The sequence below is a fragment of the Diaporthe citri genome (assembly GCF_014595645.1).
Source record: "Diaporthe citri strain NFHF-8-4 chromosome Unknown scaffold_2, whole genome shotgun sequence".
NCBI lineage: Eukaryota > Fungi > Ascomycota > Sordariomycetes > Diaporthales > Diaporthaceae > Diaporthe > Diaporthe citri.
In genome coordinates this window covers 6,616,730-6,634,762 of record NW_025064847.1, presented here as the reverse complement: position 1 = coordinate 6,634,762, position 18,033 = coordinate 6,616,730, and the positions used below count along the sequence as shown (strand labels likewise).

The 18,033-nt window shown below is 55.8% G+C and overlaps 3 protein-coding genes across 3 annotated transcripts; all 3 read left to right on the top strand.

Moving 5' to 3' along the window:
* Positions 1-23: 23 nt before the first annotated feature.
* Positions 24-479, top strand: INS49_007341 (uncharacterized protein; the record flags this gene model as incomplete). The annotated part of the gene is made up of 2 exons (XM_043168106.1): positions 24-313; positions 455-479. The coding sequence occupies 2 exons, from the start codon at positions 24-26 to the stop codon at positions 477-479; spliced, it is 315 nt and encodes a 104-aa protein (XP_043029250.1).
* A 1,602-nt stretch (positions 480-2,081) lies between these two features.
* On the top strand, positions 2,082-3,157 carry INS49_007340 (uncharacterized protein; the record flags this gene model as incomplete). Its single annotated transcript, XM_043168105.1, has 2 exons — positions 2,082-2,622; positions 2,823-3,157. 2 exons carry the CDS (start codon positions 2,082-2,084, stop codon positions 3,155-3,157), a joined length of 876 nt encoding a protein of 291 aa, XP_043029249.1.
* Positions 3,158-9,582: 6,425 nt separating this feature from the next.
* INS49_007339 (uncharacterized protein) lies at positions 9,583-9,809 on the top strand (the record flags this gene model as incomplete). The annotated part of the gene is made up of 2 exons (XM_043168104.1): positions 9,583-9,738; positions 9,804-9,809. 2 exons carry the CDS (start codon positions 9,583-9,585, stop codon positions 9,807-9,809), a joined length of 162 nt encoding a protein of 53 aa, XP_043029248.1.
* Positions 9,810-18,033: the final 8,224 nt, after the last annotated feature.

Below are 18,033 nucleotides of genomic sequence, written 5' to 3'. Positions count from 1 at the left end.
TCTTGATTGCAGCCCACAACGTCATGGCGCTAATGAAGACCACAACGGAGCCGAGGCCGAGGCCTAAGCCTAGTGCGACCGGAGAGGGCCCTGCTGCTCCCGATGCAGAACCAGTCTCGGGTAATGCTGAGGCCGTCGTCGGGCCGGATGGCGGCGCCGTTGTTGAGCTCGTGACCGATGTCGAAGTCGTGGCTGGGATACTGCCGAAAATGGACGAGACCATGGCGGAGATCTTCGTCTCGGCGGCGGATTGCACTCCATTACAGAGGCCAAGAAGTGAGGCACCGTACGTCTGCTTTTTCAACGCGGATCAGTAAGTAAAACATACATACAGCCAGCCCTTGGAGCCTAAACAAAGGCAATGTCTGACATACACTTTCCGCCTCTGAGATTTGTTCGCACAGCGCTAACAAAGCAACCAGGTTGGCTGAATTTGACTGAGACATGGCCACAGCTGCTTTCTTGTCGGCTTCCTTTGACAAGTCGATGGCTTCCTTGGACAACCCATTCGCATCATATGCAGCCTGCCACGACAAGGCTCCAAACACGCCGAAGAGTATGGCAGTAACCGCCCCTAGTACTTGCAGAAACCAAAGAAGAATCGCCTCGGGAACACTCCGGTCATCATGCTGGACAGCCATGCTCGAGGCTTTGAGTCAGCGAAGTCAATCATGAGGGAACGACTTACGGGCCTTGCTCATTTCAGCTGGCTGGAAGTTGAGGTGGTGGCATGATTAAATAAGCACAGCGTGTTCAGCTCCGGTAATTAAGGCTCCAGGACGCCAATCTGAAAACCTTTGGTGGCATTGGGGGCCATTCGTGTATGTGTAACTAAAAGGTAATCACATTGATCATGGCCTAGAAATATTTCAATCGATCTTTTCAGTAGACTGACCATTAGTTAATTCTAAACCTGGGTCCTTCAACTCCACACTTTCTTGTTATGGAGGAACTGCGTATAAGACACTTTCTAACTTATGTCTCGAGCTGTCATCGATGTCTGGCTTCCTAGAAGTACTCTCGCAGACCTCTACAGTTATATACACTGTGACCATCGGGCACGGCATGGCGTGGCGTCTGACGTACATGTAGTACACATGCCTCGAGCTGAAAATTTAGGCATCACTCAGCCCAGTCGATCCGGTATCTCTCACTCCGCAACACTTCCTGAGACATTTCGTATCTCCATAACACAAAACTAAGATGTCTTCGTTGTTCCACGCGACCACGGTCATCATTTTGGTCAAAGACGGACACTGTTGAGTGCCTCGCCTATGAGCCCTACTGTACGTTCTGCGTTGACATTAACAGTCGCAACTGAACGTCTGAGGCCAGGAGTACCTTTGACATAATGGGAGGCAAAAAGAGTTGGTGCATATGTCTTCTGTTTTTCTTTCTTCCAATTCTACGTGTAGGATGGTCCAAGTCAAGGGGGAAAAATACGTGTTATGCGTTTCAGGGCATACAAGGATGCGCAGCTCGAGAGAATCATCCGAATATTCATATGATTGCGAAAGGGTCCCCAGCGGCTTGCAACCGCCTCACCTTGCCTCGTCTGGACAGTAAATCGCTTTGATTTCAATGGAAAATAAGAGCAAAGAGAAGCCGTCATGGTCAGAAATCATTGGTTCGAAAGAATCGTGGGACTGGTCTGTCCGTCAGGTTGTCTTCGACAACCACTTTGACATGAGAAAAAGCCATAGTCATTGAGCTCCAGGGAGCATCCAGAGGTCAACAATCTGAACCTGTGGGCTTGATCAAAGAATTTTTACACGTGCCTACATACCAAGCCATTTACACAACACAGAGGCAGGAACACAACCGCTCGTTTCGGACAAAGATACGCCCTGCTCCCTTGATCTTTGTTTGGTTTGTTCAAGAGCAAGGGACACACAAAGAAACATCAATACCGACTGAAATGTGCCACCTTAAAGGGAAGTATATATCTCTTTCGATCCATAGCATCACACAGACTTTCCAGTTCTACCAGCAAAACCCTGTCTGTGGGCATCTTCTCTGGTCCTGACTCTCCCATCCAATACAGATTTATAGAATCGCTAGAAGCTAACACACGCCCAACCATGGACTCAACGCCCGTGAAGCGCAGCGCAAACTGCAACCAAGCCTTCGCAAACCCACACTTCAAGCCCCTCTGGGAGCCAGACACGACCGCAGGCCGCAACGCCATCAGGTACTCGCTAGCCCACCACGCGTACCAGCACCGCATCTCCAACGCCGGGCTGTGCCGCTTCTGCACGGACGAGCTCACCCGCCGCGTCTCCGAGGCCGCGCGCCGCCTTCAGGCGAAGGGCCGCTTCCACGATGACAAGGCGTCCATGGACCTGTTCTGGCAGGACCGGGACAACGGCGACGCGCTGGCGGCGGGCGAGACCATAGTGGCCGCCAACAAGAAGAACGGCGGGAAGATCGCGGTTGTCGACCACCTCGCGGAGCTCTCGCTCGAGCCGGCGAGGGCGGGGCCGTCGTGGTGGAGGGAGCGAGGCGTCGGGTTCGAGGGCGAGCTCGGGGCCGTGCTGAGGCGGCTCCTTCGTCGCGCGGGGCGTCTTGGTTTGGCGGCTGCGATGGCGGTGGCCCTCTCGACGCGACGCCGTGGGAGACCAGGTTCTTGGCCATATGTTGGACGTATTCACTGAGAAATACAACCAGCAAGGTTAGTGTGAGGGCCTTTGTCGACTGGCAGGAAAAATACCTGAATTACACCCACGAGAGCTGTCGTTGCGTTGATATACTGCGTTTGAGGAGCGGAGTGAGTTTCGAGACTGTTCTTATGAAAAGGGTCCTGACTCACATTGACGCCAAAGTCTGGGAGAATATTCCGTTTCCCCCGGAAGACATCTGGCGTAACAAGGGTAGATTCCTGACCTACTTTGAAGAGCAGTCAAGTGGCATACAAAATGAAAAGTCTCTTTGGGATTACGCCCTCTCCCGCGGAGAGGTCATCGCAGGTGACAAGGTAGTCCCTCGACCTCTTCCCCGAGGCTGGCAGCGCCGCTGGGCGTCCAATAGCACTGTATGGTACCATGACTGCCGCGGGCAGCTTATAAGCCGAGACGAGCATCTTAAATGCCTCCCGGATGTGCCTCCGGCCGTCCAGGGTTCCATCATTGATGAAGAGGAAGACTTGATTGAGCTGTAGCTCAACTCGACTCAAACGAGTTTCACTTGTCATGGAGGTAGTCTCTCCCTTCCCAAGAAACAGTTTCCTTTGCTTGGTATTCAATGGGAATAGAATATAATATATTTTCTTACTTCATATCCTCAAGTTTTAGATAATTGTCTAACTAATAGATGAATGCAATTGTTGAGGGTGGGTACACATGTGTATCTTCATAACTACATGTATCTTGATGATATCCCGTTGTATCCACCCAATATCAATTGAAAACAGTCATGTACAACACCACGGAATGTCTCTCTACCGCACCATGCATGCGAGCTCAGTGACTTAACGACAACAAAGTAGTGTGTGGACAAGGACACAGCGAGATGAGGCGAAACCGCGTCAAGGCACGTCCCATCGCCATCACATGCCACACAAAGCTCCACATCCGGCTCCATCCCAAAATCCCACATGCATACACCTTATATCTACTGTTATCCAGCTGCCTGAAGGAAGAGTATCCTCCATTGAGGGGCCAACAGCCGCAGGAACAAGGGGGTCCACATGCGAAACAACGCCGTTGAGCGGGACCCAAAGCACCAGAAATCACACATGCCCTCGACACCGTCCCCCGTTCGAGTCGCACGACATTCCACACTACCTATTTAGGTAGCAGATACAACCCCTTTTGCTACTGCGGTCCTACAACAAAGACCTGGATACGCATCTACTCAGTAGTACATGCGGCGGCGGCGGCGGAGACAGCGCCGGCAGCCACTCACACACACTTACACACGCATGCAGATATTTACCCCTAGATCACCTCGCTGAGGTTACATATAGGGAGATGAGATTCCAAGTAGGTGTGTGTGTGGCTGCCATCTCTCTCACCTTGCTTCTGTGCCTCGACGCAGCTACAAACGACATACAGCGGGCTCTTTGGATCTGGACTTACTTCTACACAAGTCGCCAGGCGATTCTTTTGAGGCATTGGCAGATGTGGGCAACCCAAAGGGCTCGGCCAGTGGAAGCCAGAGGCGCGGTGGTGATTTAGAAGCTACACTTTTCGAGATATCAAAAACATCGACTCGCCCACCTTCACCCCGGAATCCCGCCCTGCGCGGGCCCTCGATCAACATAAGCATTTCCTGCCACCCGGTTGCTAAATCAAGGTACGCGTGGGTAGCACGACGGCACGCACTCGCACGCACACCCTCTGGGAAGAAATGTCTTGGGCACGGGGGAGGGTGTATGGCGGGGAGCGGCGGCGGCGCGGTTGGGCAAGACGCAAGGGACGGGCAATCAATCGTAGGTACTCGGGGATTTAAGGACAAATGACACGCCATGGATCATCAATTCAGGCCTGGGCACACATGTATATCCCCACGCCAGAGAATATGAAAAGGGCTGTGATGTGCGCAGCGTAGGCCCCGAGGCAACAAGAGCAAGGCGCCAGCCGAGGGAAGGGGGATGAAAAGAAATCGACTTTTCTCCATCGGGGCCCTGCACGGCTTGCATCGTCGCACAGCATTGCGTCGCTGACCGGTTGGCCCGCGTGCAGGAGCAGCAGCAGCAGCAGCAGCAGCAGTATGGGAAGCTCCGGGGCCAGGTGAAAGATGTGTGTCAGTTGTACTGGTGATGAATGGTGGTGGTGTACAGGCGCGAGAAAGCTTAGGGCGTCTGCGGCCTAGCTGGCTAGCTAGCCCACTGCGTTTGTGTGTGTGTATGTGTGTGTGTCTTGCAGTGTTGTTGGTGTCTGTCTCCCAATGTCTATTCCATCACCGCTGATCGCCCGGCTCTGCGAGTGAGAATTAAGCCACTAGACTGCAGTCATCCTGTGGCTGCCGCGTGTGTTGGTGAGTCTCAGGCAGGGTAAGTGTCAGCAAGCCATGGATCGCAGATATATCTCTGGGCGAGGAGCGAGTGTGAGGCCGGGAGCTGTAGCAGTCGAATGACGGAGCTGGCCAGCCCTAGGATACGATGCTACCGTACCCGGGCGGCCTGAGTACACTCTCACATCCACAGCCCGTGGGCTTGAACATGCCCGTCGTTACTCGAAACTGTAGCTCGCAGCAGCAGGCAGCTCGCCACCAAGGGCCAACAAGATACCTTTACTATCCGCTCTGTATGTGGGTCTCGCCCGATACATACCGAGCATCCGACATGAACGAACGCGATGCAATTAGAAACCGACCGCCCGAGACGGACCACGTCTGGTCAAGCAGTGAGAGGCCAATGCGTACAACCACATTTTCCAACCGATCCTCGAGCTGTCTTCTCGTCTCTCGTTGGTGAATGAATGAATTGGCCGGCCGATCCGGTGGCCGCATCGAAAAGGCGCAGAAGGGCAGGCAGAGACTAGGGGCAAGGGCAGAGAAAGGCCACCAGCGCTACTGTACGGTGAATGCGGTAGGTTCCAGGTCCCCAATAGCGGGCCAGTCGCCAGCTGCCCCAGTACCACCCATGACGTACGTAGCGTGCGCGAAGCTGTTCTCCCAGGGCTGGGCTGGCCTCCGACCGTTCAGCCGTTGCGGGCCACGACGGCTGCAGGTCTGCAAGACTGCAGAACTAGCTAGCCTTGGGCCTCGGGAGGTTCTTTTCTTCAAGAGGACCCCTGGGCAGGCGAAAAGGCGCCAAGATCGTGTGGGGAAGGTCTAGCAGTGCTGTGCTGTGGTGGAGGTGTGGAGGGGAGGAATATGCAATGCACGCTCTGACTGCAGTCTGCTAGGTATCAATTCAGGTGGTGGGTGGCTGGGGCGGTTGGTCGGGATGGGCACGACCTAGTCTACCCAGATACCTAGGCAGTCAGATACTGTATTCTAGGGAGGAGAGGCACTGGATACTGTGCACATAGGCGAGACGTGGGATAGATGGACGTAGCACGTAGGTCGCAGGACGGACGGATGGGTGGTGTATGCACCCTGAGCTGTCGTGGCGTCACTGTTCTGGCTCGCCGCCCGAAGTGTGCCAGAAAACCTCGCTTGATGGCGAAGACAACTACTGCGTCAAAGTGGTGGTGTCTCAGTAGTGCTGTAGTGCTGCTCCGTAAAATCCGTCATGCATCGTCATCCGCAATGACTGCATAGTGGTCAGATAAACTCCGTGCTTCTGCAAGGCGGCGATCTTGGAAGCCGTCACAGAAGCACTAGAAATTATGTGCCCGCCGTGCCGCCCAACCGCCCAGCCACGCACGCACGCAACCACGATGCGATGCCATGCGATGCGATGTGCCATGCGACGCGATGCGAGCGAGGCCATTGCGATACGAAATGCGCAAGCGGCAATCTACACCCCCCTTCTCATCGCCAACCCATTCCGCCCGTTGCAGGTGGCAGGTGGGGCGCCAAACGTAGAAAGGTTGGGGGATCGTCCTTGGCTCATGGGAAAGGGTTTTTACACCCCTTTCCTTGTGCTTGTGCTTTTGTTCCCTTCCCTTGAAATGTGCCAGAGTCCCTGTTCTATTTTCTGCAATGAATGTCATGTCATCCAACCACTCTGTTGATCGACGTCGCCCCGACGAGCTGGTCCCGGGGGCTCGAGCGTTGACAGCGCAATAATATGTAACGCTCGATCGGAAGTACGAACAGAAACCGCCGGTCACAGCCGTCGGGTAAAATAATTTCAAGCCACTGACTGCTAGTTGCAGTTAACACCATTATTAACCAGTCTTCTGGAAACGGTGCTGATTTGCACTCGATCAATCAAAGACTTGATGAACGTGTGGGACGAGTTGGCCACCATAGCGTCCCTTCGCTAACACGCGTAGGCAGCCCGGCGCTGGCACTAATGTAAGTGCGGTGTCATTTGCCCCCAAGCCTCTCGAGTCCAAGGCCGGGGGCCGGGGACCCAAAAAATAAGGGTCCGCTGGGGCCAGCCGTTGAGTTACTCTGCTGGGCCGTCGTTGAAGACATCGCATTCCATCGGTGCTGGCGGCCAATCAGACCGTTCGCTGGCCTGAAGTGTGATGCATTTTGGTAAGCCGTTGCTAGTCTGGACGGGCACTTTCGATGTGAGTGGTTTTCGATGATCCAGTTTGCACCCACTAGACGCCAACCGCGCAACTAAGGCCTCTGCAGAGCCGCAGTCGCCCGGGCGTGTTGTTGCACTGCACGTTTGGCCTGAGCTTTTGGCACCCAGCTGCCGTGCAAGGCGGTCGATAGCAAACAAGTCAGCCTGCAAGTTTCACGAGCAGACTGTCCAGATCCTCGATCGCGCGGCGTCTCGCCTCGCAGGGCCGCCGGGGTAACACATTCGAGTCGACCGGGCCCGCCTCGTCCCTCCAGAACCGCCCGCGTGCATGCACCATTGTTTCGCCACTGCTGCAAAACGCTCACTTCTGCTGCAGCGTGGAGTGTGTGGCATGTGCAGTGCATCCACTGCGAGCTTTGCTATAGCTTCTGCAAGCTGCTGCCCCAACTCCCCACATCTGTCGGCCATCGTCATATTTCTGTGCTCGTGGGTCCCCCTGCGCCCACAGCCAACATGACGGCGAGGCAATAACATGTCGATACCTACCAGCCAGACCTGCAGCTGCCTTTCATCCATCTCACAGTGCGGCGTCCGACCTGGACACAAAGACCCGGCCTTCTGCCGCCCCCGAGAATCACCCCACGACCGCGCCGGCGGCGACACGGGCTAGCTCCAAGCAGCTGGTAGCGGCAGCAGTCCCAGCGGCACAAGCAGGTAGGCCAAGCCCAGGGGCCCGGCCTAGCCTGGATCCCCGGGCTATCGTCGGAGAGTCCCACAACAAGCGGGCGTTTCTTTGATCCCGCCTGCTTGCCCCAGTGTGCCAGCCCCCGGAGATGGTCCCTCGTGGGCTGCCACTGGCTGGCTCTAAGAACAGAAGACGATGATGCTATTTCTGTTGTCGAGCAGTGTGAGCTGTCAAATTTCTCGTCTTTCTGCAGGCACGGGCGGACTTTCCCAATCACGAATCGTTCCTTGACGATCAATGTCGTCCCAAGACCCTCTCTTCACCCATACATAAACACATCCGTACTGTACGGAAGCCAGGAACGGAAGTGGAAAAGGCCTGGCACCTCACCACACTCCCACCGGATGCAAGAGCATATCACTTTCCTCTCCCGACAGCGACAGCAGCAGTTAGCTTGGGCTGCGGCTCTGCGCAGAATCAAAAAAAGCTCGTCCCATCGCCCTTCCCACTTCCGCCCAAGATCATCGGCGCTCGGTGCAGCTCCGACGCGGAAGGGTTTCCTGACCGGTGCCTGTGCTGGTTGGCTGCTGGGTGGGGGGTCCCGCTCACTCGTTCACCTGATACGTGAACCGCTTTGCCAGCGCCCCAGCCAACCACTGAACAATTTGCACCGTGTGCGTGCTCGAAAAGGAAAGCCGGCGACGGGGCCCGAGCTCGGGCTCACGTAGCGTGAGAGAATCAAGGCACAGAAAGCCCGCCATCTTCTGGACGTTCTCCCGCAGAGAGAGAGGGCTGCATGAAAAAAGGCAAGGGACCGGTGCCGCCTGCCACGCTTCGGCCACGTTGGAAAAAGAAGGCAACGCTTCCGTACCGCCGAAGCTACGGAAATAATGGTGGGTATATCAGATCTCCATGACCATCGGATGAGGTCGACCCCGACCTCCCCAGTCTCGACTCGGTGCTGAGCAGTGGTGCTGCCCGTGAGGGTGTGGCCCCGTGAGGGTGTGTGCCCGCCCAGTTAGTGCCTGGAGACAAACTCCCAAGACGACCACCCTGACGCCCAGAGCCGGTAGTCGGAGGGAATTTGCAAGGGCCAAGCGGAAAGCAGGATATTTCCTGGTTGCCAACGGGCCCAGTTTGCTCTCAATGGCGCCGTGCGTTTCTTAGTATCCGGCACTGGCACAGTAGCATGTTAAGTTGCGACGCATCAGCACTAGCCGCGCAGGAAGGCAGCGGATCATGTCCGATGGGATACCACCTGCTGCGTAATGAGAAAACCCCCTTGGGTTGGGAGTGGTTCGTCGGGTCGTTTAGCAACAATCCCCACATCCCGCATCCTGGACAGACTGGGGAGCCCCCTTTTCTCCGGGGTAAAAGTGCTATAGGCAGGGCCCCGGTACCGAGAAGCACGCAGCTAGTGTGTGTTAGCTCCCCCCCCCACATACATAGACACACCACCTTCTTTTATTTCTCCAGCGGTAGTTAAACAAAATGGGTGGAAGACTGTCCACCTCCATCCCAGGCTGGTGAGCCAATGACGCTGGGGCAATTCTAAAAATGACGTCCTGTGTAATCACTGACAAACGAAGCCGCGGTGTCAGAGAGTTCTTGTTCCCCAAAAGCTTCTTCCCTGCGAGGGTGGCGAAATTGGGGGAGGACCTCCGGAAAAGGCAAGCTCCTCGAGTTACTCGATGTAGCCGTCCGTCGCTGCGCCTTGATCAGGAAGCTTATAGCAGGAGGTATGGCAGGAAGCTTTCTGCTCCACGTCAGCGCAGCATGTCTGCCCTGCACGTGAAAAGCAACGACAATGCCTTGCGGCAAGAAGAATGTTGAGCAAAGTTGGATGAGCATTGACGGTCACGAAGTCGTACTGCAGAGTGTTCCCGTCAGCCTGCGTGGTGATCTTCGTCTGTGGGGTCTTGATCCCAGATCCCAGAAAGGCATCGTGGAGGGAGGGTCCAAGGTCAACACAGACCAAGACGAGACCAGAGCTCCCTCTCGGCTGCCTGATGTCCGTCCCAGGATGAGGGTTGAAGACTGGGGAGGGTTGCAATTCAGGCGATGCTCGACCCAATTCGAGCGAGGACCTGCGCAAAAAATAGACAATGGTGACCAGAATTCCAACCTCTGCGATCGGGTATCACCAACCCTATCATTCATACTGTTACCATGTCTGCCCCCAGATTCTGGAAGCCTCGCCATTGGAGTAGCCTTCCCCTAATTGTGGGTGTCACCATTTGGAGAAATCAATTCCGCGAGACCATTCAAGTCTCGGTGCCGCACAGTCGACCATCGTTACCCTGTTCGGAGATGAAGGCGGGTAAGTTAGGGGGCCCGAAACTTTTCCAAATTCTGTAAAAGTCTGGGGAAGACAGGGGCACAGGGGTTTGCTCTTTCGCTCTGGGGGCTGTTGGGGGTCCACAGGGATTCTCCCATCGTCTCCAAATGAGAACCACATGACGCTCCTTGGCCTGCGTTGGAGACAAAAGGAAGGGAAAGGGAGGGACCATCTCCAAGTGCTCTGGGTATTGGAGTCGGTCCTCGACGCAGATGGTGATTGGGGATCGCCGCCATCCAGGCTTGGGGTACACGTAGACGCAAGAGCGGCCGCCGACTCCGAAAGGAGTAGCATTGTGTGACTGACTGCATCTGCCAACACCGATATCAAGATTCGGAGTATGTTCGGCCAATGTAGATGCAATTTGTGGAGCGCTGTGATTCGGCAAACGCTTTCGTGGTGAGTGTGGGTTCTCTAACATGATGGATATATCACGGCAAGACTGCGGCCGCATACGCCTGACAGTGGGAGACCGTGCGGCGATCTCACGGACTAGCTATGCTGCCACGACCTGGACTCTCGTGCGTGGGCACCCAGAACCCAGAACGGGTCGCACATCAATTGTATGATTCTGCGTGTGACAAGGTGTAGTTCGTGTCGAACGGAAAACATGAGTGCGCTGCCAGTGTTTGCTTCTTCCCTAGCCGAGAACCCGGAAGACTTGCGACGAGAGGAAGGAAATCCTCGGCAATGTCGCGAAGCTGTGGCTTGACGGCCTGCTAAACACGTGAGAATTGCCCGAGTCTGGAGGGCCACAGCTGTTGTGCTCCTTCCGCGGCGTATGACGGTGGCTAACAATGTCGTGTGCTTGCTGACGATGCGTCGGGGATATCGAGAAACCTGTCATGAGCCAGCCGAAGTAAACCTTGACGATCAGGCATGGGCCAGAACGAAGGAACGACAGGGGGGCTGCAGAGATGGCTCGACCTTCCGCACGGGAATAGACGACATCGGCGAATAATGAGGTGGCGTTTGGACGCCGCTGAGGTGGCTTGCAGACAGTTGTGAGACGACTGTGCCGTTCAGGCCGGGCTAACACATGCCTCAGATATGCGCACCTGACCTTCGTCCCGTCTTGGTGGCATGAATTACAGTAGAAGTCGGTCTGTGACCCTCGCCTTTCCCGTGTACTAGGGAAACGAAAGCGATCTGGGTCCATGTCTGATTTTCTACGGCCAAGAAAAGTTTACATTGGCCTGTGCTCCTTTGAAGGACCATGGTGAAGCTTTGTGCAAATTTGAACTCCTGCAGTCGGTCATATCAGAGTCGTCCTGAATGGATATGCCAAGAGTTGCAGAACGACACCATGTTGCAGCGGGCACTATGGGACGACGGTATGGACTGCAGACCGCATGTTTGCAGGTCAGGATCTGGCAGGCGGACAAGATGAAGCGAGTCTGTGTGTCGAAACTTTCGGCGCTCATCTCGCAGGTCTTGGCCCGAACCTCGAGAGACAGGCGCGGTAATAAGGGCCTGTTGGGAGGTTTACTGGCTCGCTGCCTGAGAGACCCTGACAGTATAGTTCACCAACATTGCAGGCTCTGATTGCCCAAATGCTGGCTTGCATGCCGGGGAGGGGGGCGGTTGTTCTTCTTTCGGCAGCAGCAAATTTCTGAGCGAAACCGTCTCATCCATGATTCCATCATCTGGCGTACTGACAGCACGCACTCAGCTCCTGGTTACCACCGTCAACCAGCGATTACTGGCCGGGCTGGCGGGCTGGCGGGCGGGCGGGCTGGCAGGGCCAGTCAGTCTTCCACCAGTCCAGGGAGCCGTGACTGTGTAAACGGGGATTCGCGTCACGGGGCACGCCAACTCTGAAACTGATAGTGATGGACATTGCATTGCCGTGCACACATCGGAGATCTGGCGACTTTGGGAAGTGTCCATCGTCGTTGAGGCTGTGCAAAAGCCGCTTTCCAGGGGAGGTGCGTTAGCGGGAAGTTGAACGAGACCGGCTGGACCTCTCTCTGCGCGATCCTTCAGAAATCAGGTGTGCGCCGTGTGACCAGTGACTTCGACTGACCAGGCGCGGCACGTTCGGAGGCACTGTGCAGACTTCTGCTTCTCACATCTCACTTCCTTGGGGGTGTGTTGCAGGGGTTCCCCCAACAGGCTCTGGGGTCCAGCTGCCAGGCATCAAGGTCTTGGAGGGGCATGGAGGGGTCGAGGTGTTTTCGAAGCTCTCTTATCAGCACCCTGTCAACCTCAGATAGATGGAGGGGCATCTGGTGCCAGCTCCAGATTGGATGGCTGGCCCATCTGGCGTGGATCCGCAGAGCGTGAAATGTCGCATCCTTCGAGCCTCGGAATTGGGATGACCAGCCTGGCCAGCCTGCTCAATTGCTCATAAAGTCGGTGTGTTTCCTTCACCGAGGCGCGCATTGATACTTTTCCATCTCCAGCTCCGAGACTTTCTTCCAAATCAATGCCCGGAAGCTTGTGCTTGGTGTAGCCCGCGCATCCAGGCAACACAGAATTGCCCCTCCATTGGGAGCAAGCTACTCCAAAGCTGCGAAGTGCCCCTCCGGATGGCGGGGCAGAAGGGGCAGATGCAGGTTCCCAGGGCTGCCAGGTGAGCTTTCGACCTCAAAGTACGATAAGCGCCCGCTGTGGATATCCGCATGCTACATTGTCGAGCCCAGGATCCGGATTGGAAGACCAAGGCCTGTCGAGTCTCAGGTCTGCTGATTAGAGGCCGCTATGAGCAATAGTAAATTGGGCCTGTGACGATGATGTGGGCCCAGGAGATGGGAGCGGCCCGAAAATGGCGGGCCAGCTTTGTCTCTTCTGCCTCGAATGCAGAGTGGACACATGAATTTCGAGAGATGTCCATCAGGGAGAATTGTATCATGTCCTGCTTGCTCAGGCTCTCGGCCAGTGAGGCTGGCGCGGCCGCAGTCATCACCTCCCACGGCTGAGGCAGCATCCGACGTGGGTTGCCCATCGACCTCTTCATGATGGCATGTATGCACTAAGTGATGCATATTACAGCTCTGCATCGTGTGCCTCTAGGTTCGATCGTAGGTTTTTTTGAGTGATCTGCTGGTGAACTTTGGCAAAGCTTGTCGTATGCTTCGAAAACATCGACTTGCATCCCTTGTCTTCACCAATCTCGCTACAGAAATATGGTGACGTTCATTGGACGCCTTGGGGGAAAGGAGACGAGGCCTGGCTGTCGCGAGACTTTTAAACCTCTGTAGCGCTTACAAGCAGCTGAAGCGTTGCGAGTTTGCGGAGCCTGGGAGCGTGCATATGCGGTACTAAACTGCTGACATCCCAGTGAGACGGCACATAGCGGGCCTCGCCAGCCTGGAGTCTCGGTAACGAGGCGTGATCGATATTGCTCGTCCGACTTTGAGAACAGCTTACGAGACTTCAATGCTCCTAAGAGCGCCTCGCCTGCTGCATCTCAACAGTACCGGAGGCACCAAACACCGGGTTCTGTGCGTCGTCATACAGAGGAGCGACGTTAGCTGCGTTGATCGCTCAGTCAGGTGTTTGGAATACCTGTCCTGTGTGTAGAACCACGGGACGGTCACTTCATTTTCTTCCGACGTTCGACGGGTTGGCCACGATCCAGAACTTCAGAAACGTTTTCGACGTCATCACACTCGAGCTGCGATTCGGATCAGATCATGCAATCCCAAGCACGGTTTGATAGCCTACCGGCCTGCTCATATAGCAAGTGAGGTAGCAGCAACCGCCCAGCCAACGCCAGCAAGTGTGTGTGCAAGGACCACGGTTGCTGCTGTGCGCACCGTGTGCCTAGACCAGCAGCACGTCTCATCTGTCCAACGGCAGAGTAGCCAATCCGGCGGACCCTTCCAAGCAGCTTACCTTCCGGATGTTACGCTTGTTTATTGAAAGTTGACGAATGCAATTGTAATCCGCAGTTGCAATGATGTTGGCGCTCAGCGCCAGGAACAACGCAAGGCGCACAGCAAGGTCCGAACTCTTTTGACACGGCCCCGATTGCGGTTGTGGATAACCTTAAGCCGCAAAGTCATCACTTGGCCGAAGCTTTTCGCTCTGGTAACTTGCGAGTAAATCCTTCACCAACTGCAAATCCAGAGACGGCTATCCTTCGGGCCCAGTGACTTGGCAGGGTTTGTCGCTGGCGAGGCCGGGGGCTGGATGGGATGCGACACTATGGATTAGCCATTTTCCTGCAGGTGACATTGCAATACCTCGCCTAGCCGAGCTGTAAAGCGCGCACTGTGCTTCCGGTGCTAAGCCATGACCTGCAGCCTGGGAGGCGGCCTAGGGACTCAAGGGACCAAGGGACCAGACTCCGACCGTTTTGCGGCACTAAAACCTGGACAACAGCGAATGGCTGCGCCGCGCGAAGCTCGTCGCCAGTCGAGAGCTGCCCCGTCCGTTGCAGGTCCTGGGTGACGTAGGTTGGCGAGCGACCCCGTACTGCCCTGTCGAGAACCGCCATTGTCTCGAGAGGTTCGAGAGGTGCTGGTTGGGTCAGCGTCAGCAGAGCCGCTAGGGCGGCTTGGAACGAGCGTCATCCTTCACCCCAAACAATGACCGGGTTGCCGAATGAGGCAAGTTAGCAAGCGACGACAGTCGGTGCAATCCAGCTTCCTAGTTACCGGCCCGGCAAAAAGCTCGCTGGATCGGCCCATCGTCAAGCCTGGCTGGCCCTTCTGTCTTGCAGCTGTGCCTGTGTTCGGTTCCTCGAGCATGCCACATGGATATTTGCTGGGCGACCCGTGCCGCGCGGGTCCTGTTTCCTGGGGGCCCTGAAGCTTACATGGCGGCTACTTGTTGGAAGAGGTGGCCGGGTATCATACAGCCGGTGCTTGCGACAATTTCGTGGGCATTGGAGCATTGGGCTCTCTGGAGCCTCGCAGATCAGGCCTCGCTTACCAAAGATTTAGAAAGCTAGTACCACACACAAAACTTGGGATGGTAATACGTCAAGGGTGGGAGCATGCCGCCCAGTGGTCAATGGTCAGGGCCCTGCCGCCGAGCACTGTGCGCCACACCAGAGGCGGCACGATGTGCAGCAGCCAGACGCAGCAGGCTAAGACGAGACGGGCGTCGTGTTGAGTTGATCAATCACCACTGACCGAGCAGTTTGGCGTGTGCCGAAGGTCTCCGGTTCCCGCATGCACTGCGGACACCAAGGAACGAGTGTGCATCGATTGTGGTAGGCATTCTGAGTGATGGTAGTCATTGGTGACGGAAAGCTCGACTAGACTGCAGCTTGAGAAGACTGAGATGGATGACGAGAGGTGCAATAGAGACAATAGCTGAACCCATGAAGGCGTGTTGCCTACTTTTGCATGTACTGTGCATGGGGGAGATGCATCGAGAGAAGACGGCGGCCCTCAAGGCCATTTGCTGTAGAAGATGTGTCGATGCGAACGTCGCATCTGTGCGCACACCAAGATATATTGCCAACAAGCCTTGGGTCGAGCATGGGCACCGAGGCCAGGCGGTGGTCGGCCAGGCGGTGGTCGGCCATGCGGAGGTGTGACTGTGAATTCTTGTCTCGGGCAAGGTCGAGTGCTGCTGCTTCACCGTATGGCGCGGCGGAAAAAAAGGGTCTTTTGACGACGGTCTAATAAGGTTGGGATTGATTGTGCTGGGCCGCTGGTTGCGACGGGGGTGGAGGGATGTTCCAGGCTCGCGAGGCCGTCTGCATAAGAGCGAAACCGTAAATGAGTCTTTTCCTCCTGTCTCTGGGCGGCAACGTTGCAGCTTGCAGGCAGGAACTGCAGTCTAGTCGGCCGACTGCGAAGACAGCAAGCAGCATCTGCCTGAGAAAATACTGTCTGAACGACTGTGCAACTTGAACGAGCGAATCGTCGTCTCTCGTATCCGGACTTTGGCAGGATCCTTCGCTGATGGGCAGACGTGTGATGGCTTTCGTCCGATGGGCAATGTGCGATGGCTGATGGCCCTTGCGTTTTGTTTGTTGGTTTGCGCCTGTGCATGTGCCTGTGCATTCTGTCTGTGGTTCGAGGTGGATCACCCATTCCCTCCCAAGAGGCAGGCACGAGGCTCACAGACTGCGAGTCGTGGCGGCAGTTTCCCACGTCCTCGGTGCGTCATCCGTTGTTTGATCTCCTGGCCTAGTTGCCTGGCAAGCTGGCAAGGCCGCGCCGGGAATTTTATCGAGGGGCAGGACATGGCTCGTTCGTCTCTAGTAGAATCTGGTATTGATGAGTTGGCCGCCTGCGATGAGGCAGACCGCGTCTTTCCCGTCCTGGCTCCAGTTGCAATGCCGTCTCGGTCGAGGGAAGGAACGGAAAGGAAGGAGCCTCCATGTCCCTGCCCATGTCCCTGTCCATGTCTATGCCCAATGGCCCCTGCTCTGTCGGACCTGCTGACCTTTTGGCAGATTATGTAAGCTCAGCCGTGCCCAGGCCAGCCAGCCAGCCAGGCTGCCCAGGGAGAAGGCTCCCAGTCGATCCACTTCCGATGTACCTTGTATCCCGTATCATGTCAAGGGCCATGTATCATGTAGCTTTCCAATCCTCTCACGCCAGCCAGCCAGTCAACCAACCACAGTCTTGTGCCTAGCGCTGAGGCCACACCTGCCCTGTCCTCCGCATGTTGCCTCCATGTGAAGTGAGCATGTACTGTCCTGTATTGCGGTATAAACCGTGTACGGCTGCATGTGTCCATGTGCATGTGCATACACACATCAGTACGTGCTCTTGTTCTTCTTCTTGACGGTGGGCTCCCTTTCTGCTATTTGTTTATCCTTTCATGCCTCTGAGTGAGTTGGTCCTCATTCCCTGTTTGTATAACTGCAGCATCTCAATTGTCGCAAGACAGAGAAACAGAGAGAGACACGGAGAGAGAGGGAACACCGAACTGTCAGCCTCAATCCGCACCCTGCCTAACTCTCTCTCTCACTGCCCTACTGCAGAGTACTCTACTCGACTCTACATGCTCTAGCCCCAACCCATCTTTAATCAAGCTCTCATTCGCCGAGAGCGAAGTTCCGTCTGACTTGGTCGTAGTCGGACTGCTGCAAAAGCCAAGTGCGGCGTGACTTGCAGGGACCAGGGTTCCAGGCCCACCTCTGGTGCGAGAGGACGTTAGCCTAGGGTCAGGTATCTGGGTACAGCGGTACCTGAGCCCACACAGTGCTAGTCCCCACGCACACCCTCGTTCCTCCCCTGGCCGTGGTTGAATGGGGAACTGGGGGATCTGACCTGAGGGAACAGAAGGCTGGCCGGGTATTGCTGGTCTGAGGTCGGCAGGTGGTACCCTGACGGTACGCACTGCCTTCCCAATCGCTCCCCCAAGAACCAGGCCAAAGTGCAGGTTGCAGGCAAGTCACCTCTCGTCCTGTCTTGTCTCCCATGTTGCTGCTACTGCTGCTTGCTGCTCCTACTACCGAATGTCCTGTCCGTGCTTCTTCTTCACCAATTGCCCTCTTCTTCCTCTTCTCACTCCCTCAACCTTACTCACCTCACCTCGCCTCACCTCTCACTCTCCTTACCCGCCTTGTCCAATTGCTCAACTTGTCACAGCACTTCGTTGAGCTGTCTGTACCAACTTCCGAGCAAACCGTCCAGTTGCTCTGCCGAGTTCGCGTCTCCGGAAGAGGACATGAGATAGTCAAACCACGGATCGTTTACTCCTCCCAATCTACTCTCTTCTCTCCTCTCCCATCTTCACCTCGCCTCTCTTCGCCGCCGCCAATTCGCGACTTGCCTGCCTGCCTGCTTGTCTGACTGCCTGTCTTCGCTGCGCCACTCGACTACTCCCCCGTGAACATATCTGCCCAGGGAAGCTCAGTCGATCAAACCAGACCCGCTGGCGCAACTCTTCGCTCGCTCGCTCGCTCGACGCACGTATACTCGAGACTACAAGCAACACTCCCTGTTTGCCTTGCGCCAGCCCTTCCTGTCAAGTCAACCAGCGAACAACTTTAACTCAAGCACT